At 38.3% G+C, this 13278-nt stretch overlaps 1 protein-coding gene across 1 annotated transcript in view; it reads left to right on the forward strand.

Annotated features, from left to right (window-relative positions):
- LOC106176738 (3'-5' exoribonuclease HELZ2-like) overlaps positions 1–13278 on the forward strand; it is a 64217-nt gene that overhangs the window by 44083 nt on the left and 6856 nt on the right. Inside the window, exons 18-25 of the mRNA XM_086994172.1 lie at positions 84–306; positions 3947–4093; positions 4329–4840; positions 5223–5693; positions 6605–6799; positions 7189–7966; positions 8313–8388; positions 9120–13077. Coding sequence (XP_086850298.1) covers positions 84–306; positions 3947–4093; positions 4329–4840; positions 5223–5693; positions 6605–6799; positions 7189–7966; positions 8313–8388; positions 9120–13077 — 6360 coding nt within the window. The remainder of the gene's footprint in view (positions 1–83; positions 307–3946; positions 4094–4328; positions 4841–5222; positions 5694–6604; positions 6800–7188; positions 7967–8312; positions 8389–9119; positions 13078–13278) is intronic.

Consider the following 13278-nt stretch of genomic DNA (forward strand, 5'->3'; position numbering starts at 1 on the left):
TTTCCATAGAAATGCCCATACAGTGAATAACTGTTATCTAATCATGAGAATAAAAAATAATAAGTAAGTCACTCTTATTCAAGGCATTGTGAAGATGGAGAAACCTGTTTGTACTCTGGGGTTGAGGACCATCTGAATCTCTGCCCATTTGCACATTCTGAAGAGGAACTTGGTGAATGGAATCAGAGAGCCGCACAGAAAGATGCCTTGAGGAGTCTGATGAAAGAGACCAAAGTTTATCCCTATCTGAACCAAGTTTATGAGGATTACTTAGCAGTGAAAGATACAGAGAAAGAAAAACATTTGGTAAGCTAAGCTGATATTAAATTCTCTTTAATACAACAGCGAAGACAATGAAGATAAATAAATAAAGCTGAGTTATTTACAGATCATTGTCCACCAAAATACCTTCAGGGATTGAGACATTAGGTGTTATGATACGGTAGTTTATGCCTGTAGTGAACCGTCAGCAACTTCCTCTACCATTATTGCAATAACATTGCTTTGAAATGCATAGAAGAGACCCATTATTTCATTAGAAAATGATACTAAGGAAACCAATAATATACGGTAATGTGCCATGAATTTCGAACAGTAAAAAATAATTAAATTTGGGAAGAGATCGTTCTGGCTGAAATTCATGAAATGGAGATGCTCAGAACTTCCGAAAGTTCGAATTTCATGGAATTCTGTCAATTTTGACCGGAAGTTGTCTGTTCGTCGCTAGGCTTTCTGTTATCTTCTCCCGACGATCTATTTAGAGTTACCATAATGTATGATGTGTGAGTGTCGATAATTGCGACCAAAGGTATACACGTACTTTCACCCGATCACTGTGTATGGCCCATAGATAGAGCGGTAATGTTGTCTAGGGCCGCAAAACAGTATCGTTATCAGTAGTGTCGTTTTTCAAAAGCGATTCTGGCAGCCAGAAACAAGTGTCGTTTTTCAAAAACGATCCTGGCGCTCAGAACGGGAGTGGACGTAGGGAGAGACGGCCGACGATTAGCGCTGCCACGGCCAGATAACCTTTACTATGGAAGCTTAGTGTTACCGTTGCTCCTTTCCGTGCACTGAAACCGAGACGACAGCCGATCAGTGTCTATGGCGCACGTGCAGGTAGCCTTCATCTGCGATAAGTGTCTTCCGCGACCAGGTTCGTTGCCTTTACCGTTAAAGTCGGGCGGAGCTTTACGCGCGAATGCGTCCTCATCTCGCCGTTCGCGGGTCGGTGTCTCCGACGCATACGTAGCCTTCCCTGCAGAAGCCGGCCTCGGCACTACGGCCTCTCCTCTGTGCGGGGAGGCCACTACGACCGCAGATCGGTATGTGCGGCGCACAGGTAGCCTTCGATTTCGCCACGGCAGCCGAACTGTGTATTACGTTCTCTCTCCGTCGTGCGCTGCGACCAAGATGACCGCTGATTGTTGTCTGCGATGAAATATACTAGGTTTGGGGCAACCCAATCTTAACCAGCAGCAGCAACTGATTTCCTGGCGCATAGTTGCGTCAATGTACGCATTTGAAAAGCGTGTACGTTTTGTCATTGAAACCATCTTCAAACAAACGCGAGAGATAGGTAATCTAGAGTAAACCGAAAAGGCAGTTTTTATATTCGTTCAAGGGACTGGAAGATCGTCAATGGGAGATAGTGAGCGATCTGAGCGTGACAATAAGCCAATTTCCACACTAGTTCAAGGGACTTCTTTACTATATTCGTCAGCAAGAGATCGTCAGCGATCCGAGCAAGCATAGAAGCTTGGACTTTTTGTCCATGCTAGAAGGCAATTTTCATGTAATCAGCAGGATATGGTTTGCTGGTTTGCAACAGGGGCGTAACCAGGCATACGCACGGATACACTGTGCGTATATAATTTCTTGGCCAACCATGCTATTATTCTCTATAAATCTAGTGTACTTTTCAAGGAATATTATCGAAAATCCCCTTAAGTTAATGTCACCTGAATGTACAAATTCTCTGTATAATTTACATATGCACCATTGTTCTGACACCCTTCTCGTTTGCTTTCACAGAACTGAGGTAAACAATACTAGTTACCATCTGAAGTCCGATCTTAATCGTCCATCTAGCTGGAACTTGCTTTACCTCTTAATTAGAGGGTAAAGTGCCCTTCAGCTCACAGGTAGCTTTTGTCTTGAGTGTATCGAACGCGATATTTATCTCAGATAAAAATCTACCTGTGTGTTATTTTCAAAGAGCTGCTCCAGCAGACCTGGGGGCACTAGATAAATCTGATCATCGGGCTAAACAAGGAGCCAGAGAAACAAAGGAAGATTGATTTTTCCTGCAAAGTTTCAAAGAATTTTGACACGGACTTGATCCAGCATAACCCTCCAAACTAACGGGGTGGTATGGGCAATTTTTACAAATTTACAAACAATTAAACTTAGATATATTACAATTTTATCCTTTAATATAATTTTGGGAGGCATGCACCCGCATGTAAGCTGGGTGATGTCAGTAAGCCCCTAGTTAAATAAACATACCCTTATGAGCAAGGCTTTTCCCAGCGAACCGTCCAGCCGTCATTTGGACGGCCGCTGACATCACCGGACGGCCTATATTTTCAAAGACGGCTAGACGGCTTGCGACTTTTTTTTTAATGACGTCTTGGCTTGTCGGGACAGCCGTGGACATTGTAAGAAATTTTCTTAGAGTAATTTGACGTACCTAGCTTTTATGATGCGTCAGAGATGAATGGTACTACTTTGTAGTGTACGCTGATATTCAATCACGATGAAACTACTTCCTAAAGCTTACAAAACACAATAAAATGTTTCTATGAACTTTAAGATACACATTCCACGCCGTATGCAGCAGTGACAAGAGTGACCTTCATGCGGTACAAAACACTAAGCAAACTACAGGCCAATTTGTGAAAGGGGACACCTTCCGGACCTTCATACGCACGGCAACTGACAAAGCTGATTGACAAAAAGGAAAATTTCAAATTTTCAGCGAGAGATCGTTCGCAATCCGAGAGAGACCAGGAGGCAATTTTCATATTTGTTAAAGAGACTTCGTAAGCCAAAGGGCGAGACGAGAACGCAATTTTCGTATCGTCAGCGTCGCAATCCGAGTGAAACGAGAAAGCTCATACTCGTTCAGTGGCTTTTGTTTGCGGAAGATCGTCAGCCGGAGATCGTTCTCGATTGTTTTTAACCCTCCATCCCTCCCCATTTGAATTTATAATTTTTAAAAATATTTTTCATTTCATTTGTACATTTCAAGGGACTTCATTACCGGAAGATCGTCAGCGGGAGATCGTGAACGATCTGAGCGAGACAAGAAAGCAATAATGGTTATCTTTATTGCAGCTCTTAATATTGCTCTTTTGTTCTGTTACTGAAGTCTCTACTGTTAACAATGCTATAGTGCGCCTCAGCAAAACTACCGATCGCTATCTCACACCGAATACTGCGGTAAAGAAACAACAGCCCGACAGTACAACTCTTAAAAGATTCTCCTGTTATCTGAATGAATAGATATGACGATGTTGTTTAGCGTCCTAAACTAACTGTACTGATCGTTATCTTGCACCTTGGGCCGCACATGTAGTACTCAGGTAAAGGTACGCTAGGGCAACATTGCCGACTGTTAGATCTTTATAAGCGCGAGAATAGCCTGGTGGCCGATTTTAAGGTGTACGAAATTCACGAAATCAAGATCGCGCAAAATTGCTTACTGGCCGAAATTCATGGTCCAGAAAAAACTCCAGACGGCCGATTTTAAGATCGTTCGAAATTCAAGAGCCGTTCGAAATTCATGGCACTTTACCGTATATACATGAGGTAAATTCATGCTTTATCCTTTGTCATAAAACTTAACAAAATGCATCTTATTCATTTTGGTAATTTCTGTCTTGCATAATCCATTTTACACCTCATTGTGGTTACATTGTTTCTGATAATATTTTTATTTTAGATTGTGTATGATATGAAAGGTATTGACATCACACCAAATCCACAGACAGAAGAAGGCAAGCAACTTTTTCACAAACAGTTTCAAGATGAGATAAAGAATGATGATAAGGGTTACACATTTACTGTCAAAGTGGATACCAGCAAAGTGGTAAGAACTGTAATATTTAGATTCTGCATTTGTGGTAAACTTGAGTTTGTTTACATTTTTTAGTAATTTATGGCAGTAAGTTTGTGATTGGTATATTTATTTTCCCTATTTATTGCAACACCAGTGTGAGTGGTGGTGGGTACCATAATTTTACCTCCTAACTACCAGCTGTATGTAAAAAAAAACTGGAAAAAAGAAAAATTGCTTAGTAATGTAAAAAATTTTGCATTTCTAGGATCTGAAGCTGGAGAGAGCCTCTCTTTTACTGTTCAAGCACAGAGATCACTTTGGTATAGAGACAGATGGAGGTGACACTGTGCAACTCATCGCTGGAGACTCAGTGTGCAGCAATGTGGATAACAATACATATGAACTCCGAGTGTTGTTTAAGACCTTCATCTTTGGAACCTTTGAGCAAATTTTGTTACTGGACTTTGGTCAGAGGCCTTTTCTTGGTGTTTCTTTAAAAGTTGATGTTGGTACTGAACAGGTGTTAAGGAAACTTTTTAAAGTAAGAAAGTTGAAGCAAATTCCAAGAGGTCATGTTATTTCTGATTACATCCCTTGTGCTAGTAATCCAACTCCTCTGCAGGAAGTTGTGGGAAAATATTTGGAAAACACATGGGATTCTTCTTATAACTTGACATCACTTTTTGATAAGAAAGAGTTGAACCATCTTAACTATGTCCGTGTTATGCATCAACTGCTGATGGAAGAACAAAAGGAGCAGGCTAGCCTTGTACAGGGGTATGTATGCCCCCATGATATTAGTTCGACGTATTTCGACGTATTTTAAAGGCCAAACCTGTAGATTGTCTTGTGTTTATTTCACTGTATTTCAGGCCTACAGGCCAAGAGTACATATTAAGGTTTTCTAAAAATCAGTTACTAAGATAAAGAGCATTTTTATATCAAAATTTGGTAAATTTTATAGAAAGAAGTAACTTGTATTTTGCACCTGATGTCTCTCTGGTTTTTGGTGCTGTTTTATTGTTTATGATAGTAGTTGATTGAAATCTGCAATTTGAACATTGCCAAGTTAATGGTGGAAACATAAGTTGATACCCATTGTTACTAACATGAATATTATTGATTTGAAAAATCAGGATTACCCATTTATTTCTTGCAGTTGTAGAATAAAGGCAGGGACTGAAGTCATGACACATCTCCCTCCTTCTCTCCACCACATCAAAACAGACAAACATCTTTTTGCTAAAATTTCCATGGATGAAAACCTTCTTCAGTTTGGCAGGGGAACTGTGGAGCTGCTCCTCACTTCAGTTAGCAGATGTTATGTTCAGCTGGTTACGTCTCCAAGTTCAGAGTTTTATGAAGTAGAGGTGTTGAACTACCAAGACTTTATAGATAAAGGTCGAACGAGAGACTCCATCTATCTTGCCTTGTCCGCCCAGTGTTGCCAAGATCTGGATTTGATCCCAGAAACCTGTACATATTTGACAGTGCAGTTCAAGTTAGATGTGACAAATTTTCAGCTTATGCACTTAGCCCTGGAAAGACTTGATGCAAATCTTGATGTTTTCTTCCCTGACTACACTCTTGATCAGCCAATGAGGGACTGCCTACCTGGGGAATTGAAAAAGTAAATATGCGAATACATATACCCCTACCCTGTCTAACGCAATACTTTTCAATCAATATCTTTCAGTTAAATGCACCAACATATACCTAGATATTATGATGAATGTTTTGTTTGCATTTAGTTTGGAAGAAAACTTGGGATCCATAGATTTCAGTTGTTTGCTAGTTTTTTCATTCTCTCTTTATATGATTAATAAATAATTTTTAACGCTAATTGTTCTGTCAAAATCGCTTTTTATAATATAAATTTCAAATATGTATGGACATGTGGCTGTGTATCATTTTGTTATTGTGATTACATTTGTTAATGTAGGAAATTTCAGTGAACAGTTAACATTTTATTATGTACAGTACAATAAGTGTCTGTATGTATTCTGATTGGTCTGTCTGCCCATGTCGTTGCTGTCATTGTCTGACACATGACTTTCACCCCGTAAATGCCAAACCGTATTTTTCTTCACTTTAAATTTACTAAGTGGCTTTGTTTGCTAAAGAGGCTGGTTGCATTCAAAAATTCAGTTTACATTAACAGTAACTATTGTGTTTTTTTTTTTTTTTTGCACAATTTTAGTGACAATTGTCCCGTAACATCCAAACCGAATTTTTATGTAATTTAAGCTTTACTTTAAATTAATTGAGTGGCTTTGTTTGGCAAAGAAGCAGGTTGCTTTGGATAATGGACACAATGGTAATTATTCTGTTTTTTTTTTTTTTTTTTTTTTTTTTTTTTTTTTTTTTTTTTTTTTCACAATTTTGGTGATGTTCGTATTTTTCACTTTTCTTTAAATTTACTGAGTGGCTTTACTTGTTAAAGAGGCAGAATGCCATAAAAAATCAGTATGATTGGTTTACATTTATGGTAATTATTCTCTTTATTTATTTATTTATTTATTTATTTTTGTCAATTTACAGAATACATAGTCTGGAAGAGAAAAAGGTAGATATATTAAAAAATATACTTTCTGAACCAGTGGGGGATTTGCAAATTCCACCTACCATTATTCTTGGTGCATTTGGAACTGGCAAAACATATATTCTGAAAGAAGCAGTGGCACTGCTGATGAAAGATACTTCAAAAAGAGTCCTGATATGCTGCAAGTTCGATAGGTATTTACTTTTGTCTTGTAATATTTATGAGTACTTTTCTCATTACAGTAGAAGACGGGCAAAATTTCAGGTGCAAAACTATCTGCAGTTTTGCTTTGACTTTTGTTGTAGATTTGCCTAATTCAACCATTTTTCTTTTTATACATGTTACAGTATAAAGATGAATAGTGGAAAACAAAATTGTCAGTAATTTACTTTGTTTAGCCATTGATACTGGTATATTACAAAAATAAATCCCTAGGAAAATCCTGAACTAAAGTTAATGAGACAGTCAAAGTACCAAATATCTAAATTATATTCATGAATTAATAATAGTGATATATAGTTTTAAAGAATACTAGTTTCAGGCTTATATTTTTCTTACTATGATTTTGCCTTTTTTTCTCCAGTGCTGCAGATCTGTATGTGTCTTTTATTGAACACAAACTGATGGAACACTCCAAACAAGCAAGCAAACGTGACCATCCTTTGAGAATATATGGAATAGAGAAAGAGAAGGATTACAAGGATGTCAAGTACTCAGTTTGTACCAGGCCATCGCAAAAACAGCTTGATAGACATAGGATTATAATAACAACACTGTCTGCATCCATGCTGTTAAAGTTTGGACCTTCAAAGGCACCGGTTTTTACCCACATTTTCATCGATGAAGCAGGACAAGCGTTAGAGCCTGAATTGGTTATGCCTCTTTCACTTGCTGATCCCAAAACTCTTGTTGTATTAGCTGGAGACAATAGACAACTACTTCCAAAAATATACAGCAGAGTCGCAAAGGACCAGCATTTTGAAATGTCCCTGCTACAACGTCTCTTTCACCTCAACCTAAAGCAAATGAAAGAAAAAGCTCCAGAAGCAGCAGCAACTGCAAAGAGTGCCAACCAACATGTGTTTCATCTCACAATTAACTATCGAAGTACACCGGAAATTTCTCAATTTCTGGGGCAGACATTTTATCAAGGTCATCTTCATTGTGCTGCAGAAATTGGATCAGAAAAAGGTGTTCCTCCTCTCTCATTTTGGGTGACAAGAGGTGAGGAGAAAAGGTCTGGAGCGTCCTACTACAACATACCTGAGGCCAAAGAAGTGATGATGCGAGTTCAGTACCTTATTGGGAATGGTAAAATTAAACCATCCAACATGGCTGTTGTAACTCCCTATGAAGGGCAGGTAATACTGTAACATGTGTATGATTTTGTTTCCTTAGTTGTATAATCAGCGTTGTTTAATACAGGTTAACAATGTTTTGTCAGTCCAGAAGCTACATATATATTTTAGAATATATCACAATTGTTTGTTGGTCCAACTCGCAATAACTGTTTGTTGATCCTAGTAATTACTGACTGGCAATTACAGTTTAGTTTTGGGGACTGATATTGTTAGTAAGTAATACAGTGGAAATGCCTCAGGTTGATTGGTCCAATATTAGATTCTTCTAAAACGCATGCTGTTTCAGCATTAGATTTTGCTTAAAAAAGAAAGAAAGAAACATGTTTTGTCCCATTTTTATTTTCAGATGCTAGTTATTTCAGAAATGCTGGAAGAGAAAAGACTAGGTGCTGTCAAGACAGAAATCGTTGAAAACATTCAGGGTATTTATCAAATAATAAGGCTATACAGTAGTGAACGACCTAATTCAAACAAATGTGATATACATGTATACAGCAATGCCTCAATTTTTTCCAATGGGTGAACATTACCAATTTTTCAACATTACCAATTTTTCAGGTATATAATTTTAAAATCACAAAATTAATAAAAAAGAACTATATAGTAACTTGCTTTTTAATTTGTTGCTTCCCCTCATTAGAAATGTTCTAATTTTAAGACATTACGTATGACTAAAAAAATGCAATATCTGTAACATTTACACTTCCCCTCATTGAAAAGATCTGAGTCTGAGTAACTACCATAGTTCTGAGAACAGTGCTTTAGTCACAGAACTGCATAAGGTGATTTGTAAGCTTCTAAAGTAGTTTCATTTTCTGTCAAAAGTGTTTTTTGTGGGTACTATTTGAATATATGACATCCTGATAGAATTCAATATTAGTAAGGCATTTGAAATTAATCAGCAGTATTTTACCTTAGAAACATTTTGCTACTAGGTTATGAACAAAATTTTTTTTCTCTGTTTCAAGAGTTGATCTCATGGTATAAGTCTTGTGTAAATAATCTGCAGGCAAACTGTCAAAGGGTGATTATTCTAGATCTTATTTTGAAAAGATTAACATAAGATATGAAATATTATTTCTACTAGCTGTAAGATTACTTTGACTTGACATCCAGCATGTTGGGTCTCACCATGGAACATTTTGTATTACAGGTCTTGAGTTTGATGCAATAATTCTGAGTACAGTACGAACTTGTAGTGGTGAAACTTCTAGTGGTGCTTTGGGATTTTTGGAGAACAGTCGTCTTCTCAATACTGCCATGGGAAGAGCAAGGAGGCACATTTTGGTGGTTGGGGATCCTTTTACTCTTTGTAGCATTGGATCATGTCGTACTATATGGAAACACTACATTGATGAATGTAGGGAAAAAAGTTCGTTGTACCCAGATATTGGGTGTGAGATTGTTGAAGAGATTCTTGGTAAAGATTACCAACGTCTGGGAGGCACAGAAAATGGAAAGGAAACTACAGAACATCATGAAACAGCCAAAAGTATCTGCACAGATACGACTGCTAGAGATTCCGGTTACAGTTCAATGACTGGTTCTGGTGATTCAGAATTTACCTCTGAAATAGACTCAGACAAAGATGACGAATTAAGTGATGAAGATATCTTCAAAAATTTAGAAAAGCAATGGAAAGATGACGAACAATTTGTTTCCAGTAAAGAAATATCTAAAATCCAAGATGAAATCCATTTTGAGAGAGATGGAAATCTTGAAGATGAACACAGCACCAATACCCTCCATGATATGAAATTGGATACATGGTTGTATCAGACACATAGATATGCCAGGGGTGCAGATGATGAAGAAATGAATGAGGGTGAGGCAGAAGATGAGGATGATGACAGGGATCTCAATGAACATTTCTATGATTTCTTTGTCAAAGACATAGACCAAAAAGAAACCTATTATGAACATCATTCAAAGATTGAATTGATGGATATGTTGAAAAGGGAGCCGAGCAAGTTTAAGATCTGTACTCTTTACATACAGAGTGCACAGAAAGGGTTTGCAGCGCCCGTTGAGAGAAATGAACCAGTTCCCAGGATAAATCTCTATGGTAGAAGCAACTGTGGGATGGCTTTTGATAAAACTGAGGTTGTTGTAAGGCTCAATAATCCCCCAACATCTGACAAAATCAACTTGGACACCGATTTCCATGGAAAAGTAATAGGGACATGGAGTCAGGTAAAAGTCAGAAAGTTTACAAAGTTTGTATGTACAGTTGATGAATTCAGAATAGATCTTATGAAACCTTTAAACAAGACAGTACCTAAAATACATGTGATGAACCCTACAGGGACTGACAACAGAATTGCAGTTTATTCATCAGACAAAGATGGGAGACTAAATGTCAAGAGATGGGAACCAGTAGACCTCCGACTGAGAGACAGCAAGGTTTTTGTGGTCAGGTGTTTGAAGTGGTCCCCTGTCTTCCAGTATCCACTTGGATATGTCGTAAAAGTTTTACCTGCTGGCACTGACTTCACAAATGCCCAGGAGATATTGAAAATCCAATACCAGTTGTCTCAGAAATTCCCAGTAGATGTTGAAAAAAAGAAGCGAGCCCTCATGAGAGGTCTCTCAAAGAGATCTCAAAAAGTTCCAGAAGATGAAGAACCCAAAACATCCCATCTTCCAGATGACTTTTTTACAAATAGAGAGGATTGTAGGCAGCTCCACTGTTTTACAATTGACCCAAAGGACTCCGAGGACTTAGACGATGCACTATCAGTGGACTTTTGTGAAGATGATACTGTGAGAGTTGGAGTTCACATAGCTGATGTGTCGGCATTTGTTGAACCAGGGGATCCCATAGATCAAGAGGCAGCTTTACGATCTAGAACCTTTTATCCTGCAGAAATGCCAGATACAGACGAAAGAAGCCACCCTGAGAAACCATACCATATGCTACCTACTGAACTTAGCACCAACTTCTGTAGTCTCTTAGAGGGGAAGGACAGAGTTGCAATATCAGTATTTTTCAAATTTGATAAAAATGGGAATATCACCATTGGAAACAATGGTGATGACCTACCTGGTACACCAGAAATTAAAAGGACAGTCATTCGATCAAAAAGGCAGTTGTCATACAAAGATTCAGAGGACATTCTCAGGGACTCTGAAAAAGAGATGGGCAGTTATCTGACAGACAGTTTAATCTTTCTGCACAAAGCAGCAGAACATTTACGCCACAATCGTCTCAAAGAAGCTGCAAAATTTGTGCATGCTGATGGCAAGGAGTCACCTATGTCAGAGCGAATCATTGGAGAATTCATGATTTTGACAAATGCAACAATAGCAAAAATTCTGACTAAAACATTTAGATATGTACCTTTACGAGTGCACTTTCCACCAGATAAAGAAACTCTAGCTGATTGGCAAAACCAGTATGGTGCCATAGCAGAACTAACATCTTATCTGAGTCATTATGTGAAGGAACCGCAAACTTCGCCAGAGTTCATTACAGTCAGACAACAAACTTGGCAGAAGATGATCAGTCTTGCGGAGAGCACAGAAGGGCTGTCAGATCTGAAGAATTGTCTTGCATCTGAGGAGGACTACCCAATGCAGTTCTGTGCCATGGCAGCTTGGTTTGATGTGCAACGACCAGCACGCTATGTCATCTCAGACCCAAATGATTCTGATGCAGACTATTCTCACTTTGCTTTGAATGTTCCCATTTACACCCAGGTCTCCTCACCGATTCGTAGATATATGGACCTCATTGTCCAACGTCTGCTCTGTGACATGTTGGATGGAAAAACAAAACCAACTGAGCCTTCGTACAACAATTTAGAAAGTATGCAGCAGATTTGTTTGTTGTACAATGAGAATTCACTCAGGGAAAAAATGTTCAGCAAAGACTGTAAAATTTTGAAAACAAGTCTGGAATTGCAAAAGAATGGCCAGGCATTGTACTCACCAGTTGTCACACAAATTGAAGAGTCTTCTTTAACATTAAATAATCCAGCCATGTCTTACCTTCCAAGAAAATATTCCAGTGTAAGATATGGAACCCTGGGTTTAATGGATGCCCCAGTTCATGGACAACACAATGATATATGCTTCAAATGGTCCAAGAGACTTTACAACAAAGAATATGAGACGGCCAAATCAACATTTTTGCCTTCCAAAATGGAGAGGGATTTCAAACTGTATCCATTTCAAAGTGAAGTTTTAGTTCCAGTTGACTGTTGGATTAATTTGCAAAATCCTTCATTTTGGTTTTCAGGCAAATTGAAAGGTATGTTACGTTACATACAAAAGTTTAATTATAGAAAACAAGCAGCATATCATAGTTATGTGTCTGGAGACATGTTTGTACACGAGCAGACAAGCAAGAAGGGCAGTCATGGCAAATCTCTTGTCCTCCCAGAATGCAAATTAGCATTACACTTAACAACAGGAAATGTGTTGGAAACCCTGATGTCTTCATGTGTTGAGATGGGGAAACTGAGACCTTTTGTGAGTTTACTTGGCATTACTCCGCACTTCAAAATCTGCTTGTCACATAGGGAGGACCCAGTCAAAATGTTTTCAGATTCTCTGGCTGCACATCCATTGATGGACAAATATGCAGGAATTGAACATTACCAGAATGTGATTCTTCCAGTCCTGGCAATAGAGTCTGCAGCCTGTGCTGTGGCCAATGATGAAGCTGTTACTATCCAAAATGTAAGCATTGTGTGGGAGGCAAAGGAGACTGAAAACAAAACTGTATACTATGGAACATTTACCCTTGGGGATTTATTTTGTGAAGAGCGTAATATTGAGTTCTTCCATGAGGAACGTGATTTCAACTTGGAAGAAGATAACGAAATGATTGTGGACTGTGGACAGTATGGTGATTACATCTGTGTAATCTACACCAGGATGAACAAATCTGAGGAGACAAAACACTCTTCTTTCCCATGTACCAGTATTGCCAAATGCGACCCTATTTGGTGTGGCCATGGTCTATTGATCACAGTAGGAAAGAACAAGAGGGTGTTGTTCAGATTACTTGGTGAGAATATTCCAGGTGCCATTCTTGAGCAAAGTGATAGTGAAGATGGAGATTTCAAGTGCTGCGTGGAAATAATCCAGAAGACCCTTCCTAACAGGTACATGAAATCATCCATCCATTCTCCACTATGGCTAGATATGTGTATTCTTTCTTCATTATGACAATTGCTGAATATTTGTTTCAGAATTTGTCAGAAACCATTAAGCCATCCACCTTGCCTAGATATTATTGAATCCACTTCTTTTAATTTCTTTTATAAATATCTGTATTTGTTCCATCTTTTATGTTTAGTTTAATT

Source organism: Lingula anatina, chromosome 8 (assembly GCF_051362555.1).
Source record: "Lingula anatina isolate TDL-2025a chromosome 8, LinAna3.0, whole genome shotgun sequence".
Taxonomy (NCBI): domain Eukaryota; kingdom Metazoa; phylum Brachiopoda; class Lingulata; order Lingulida; family Lingulidae; genus Lingula; species Lingula anatina.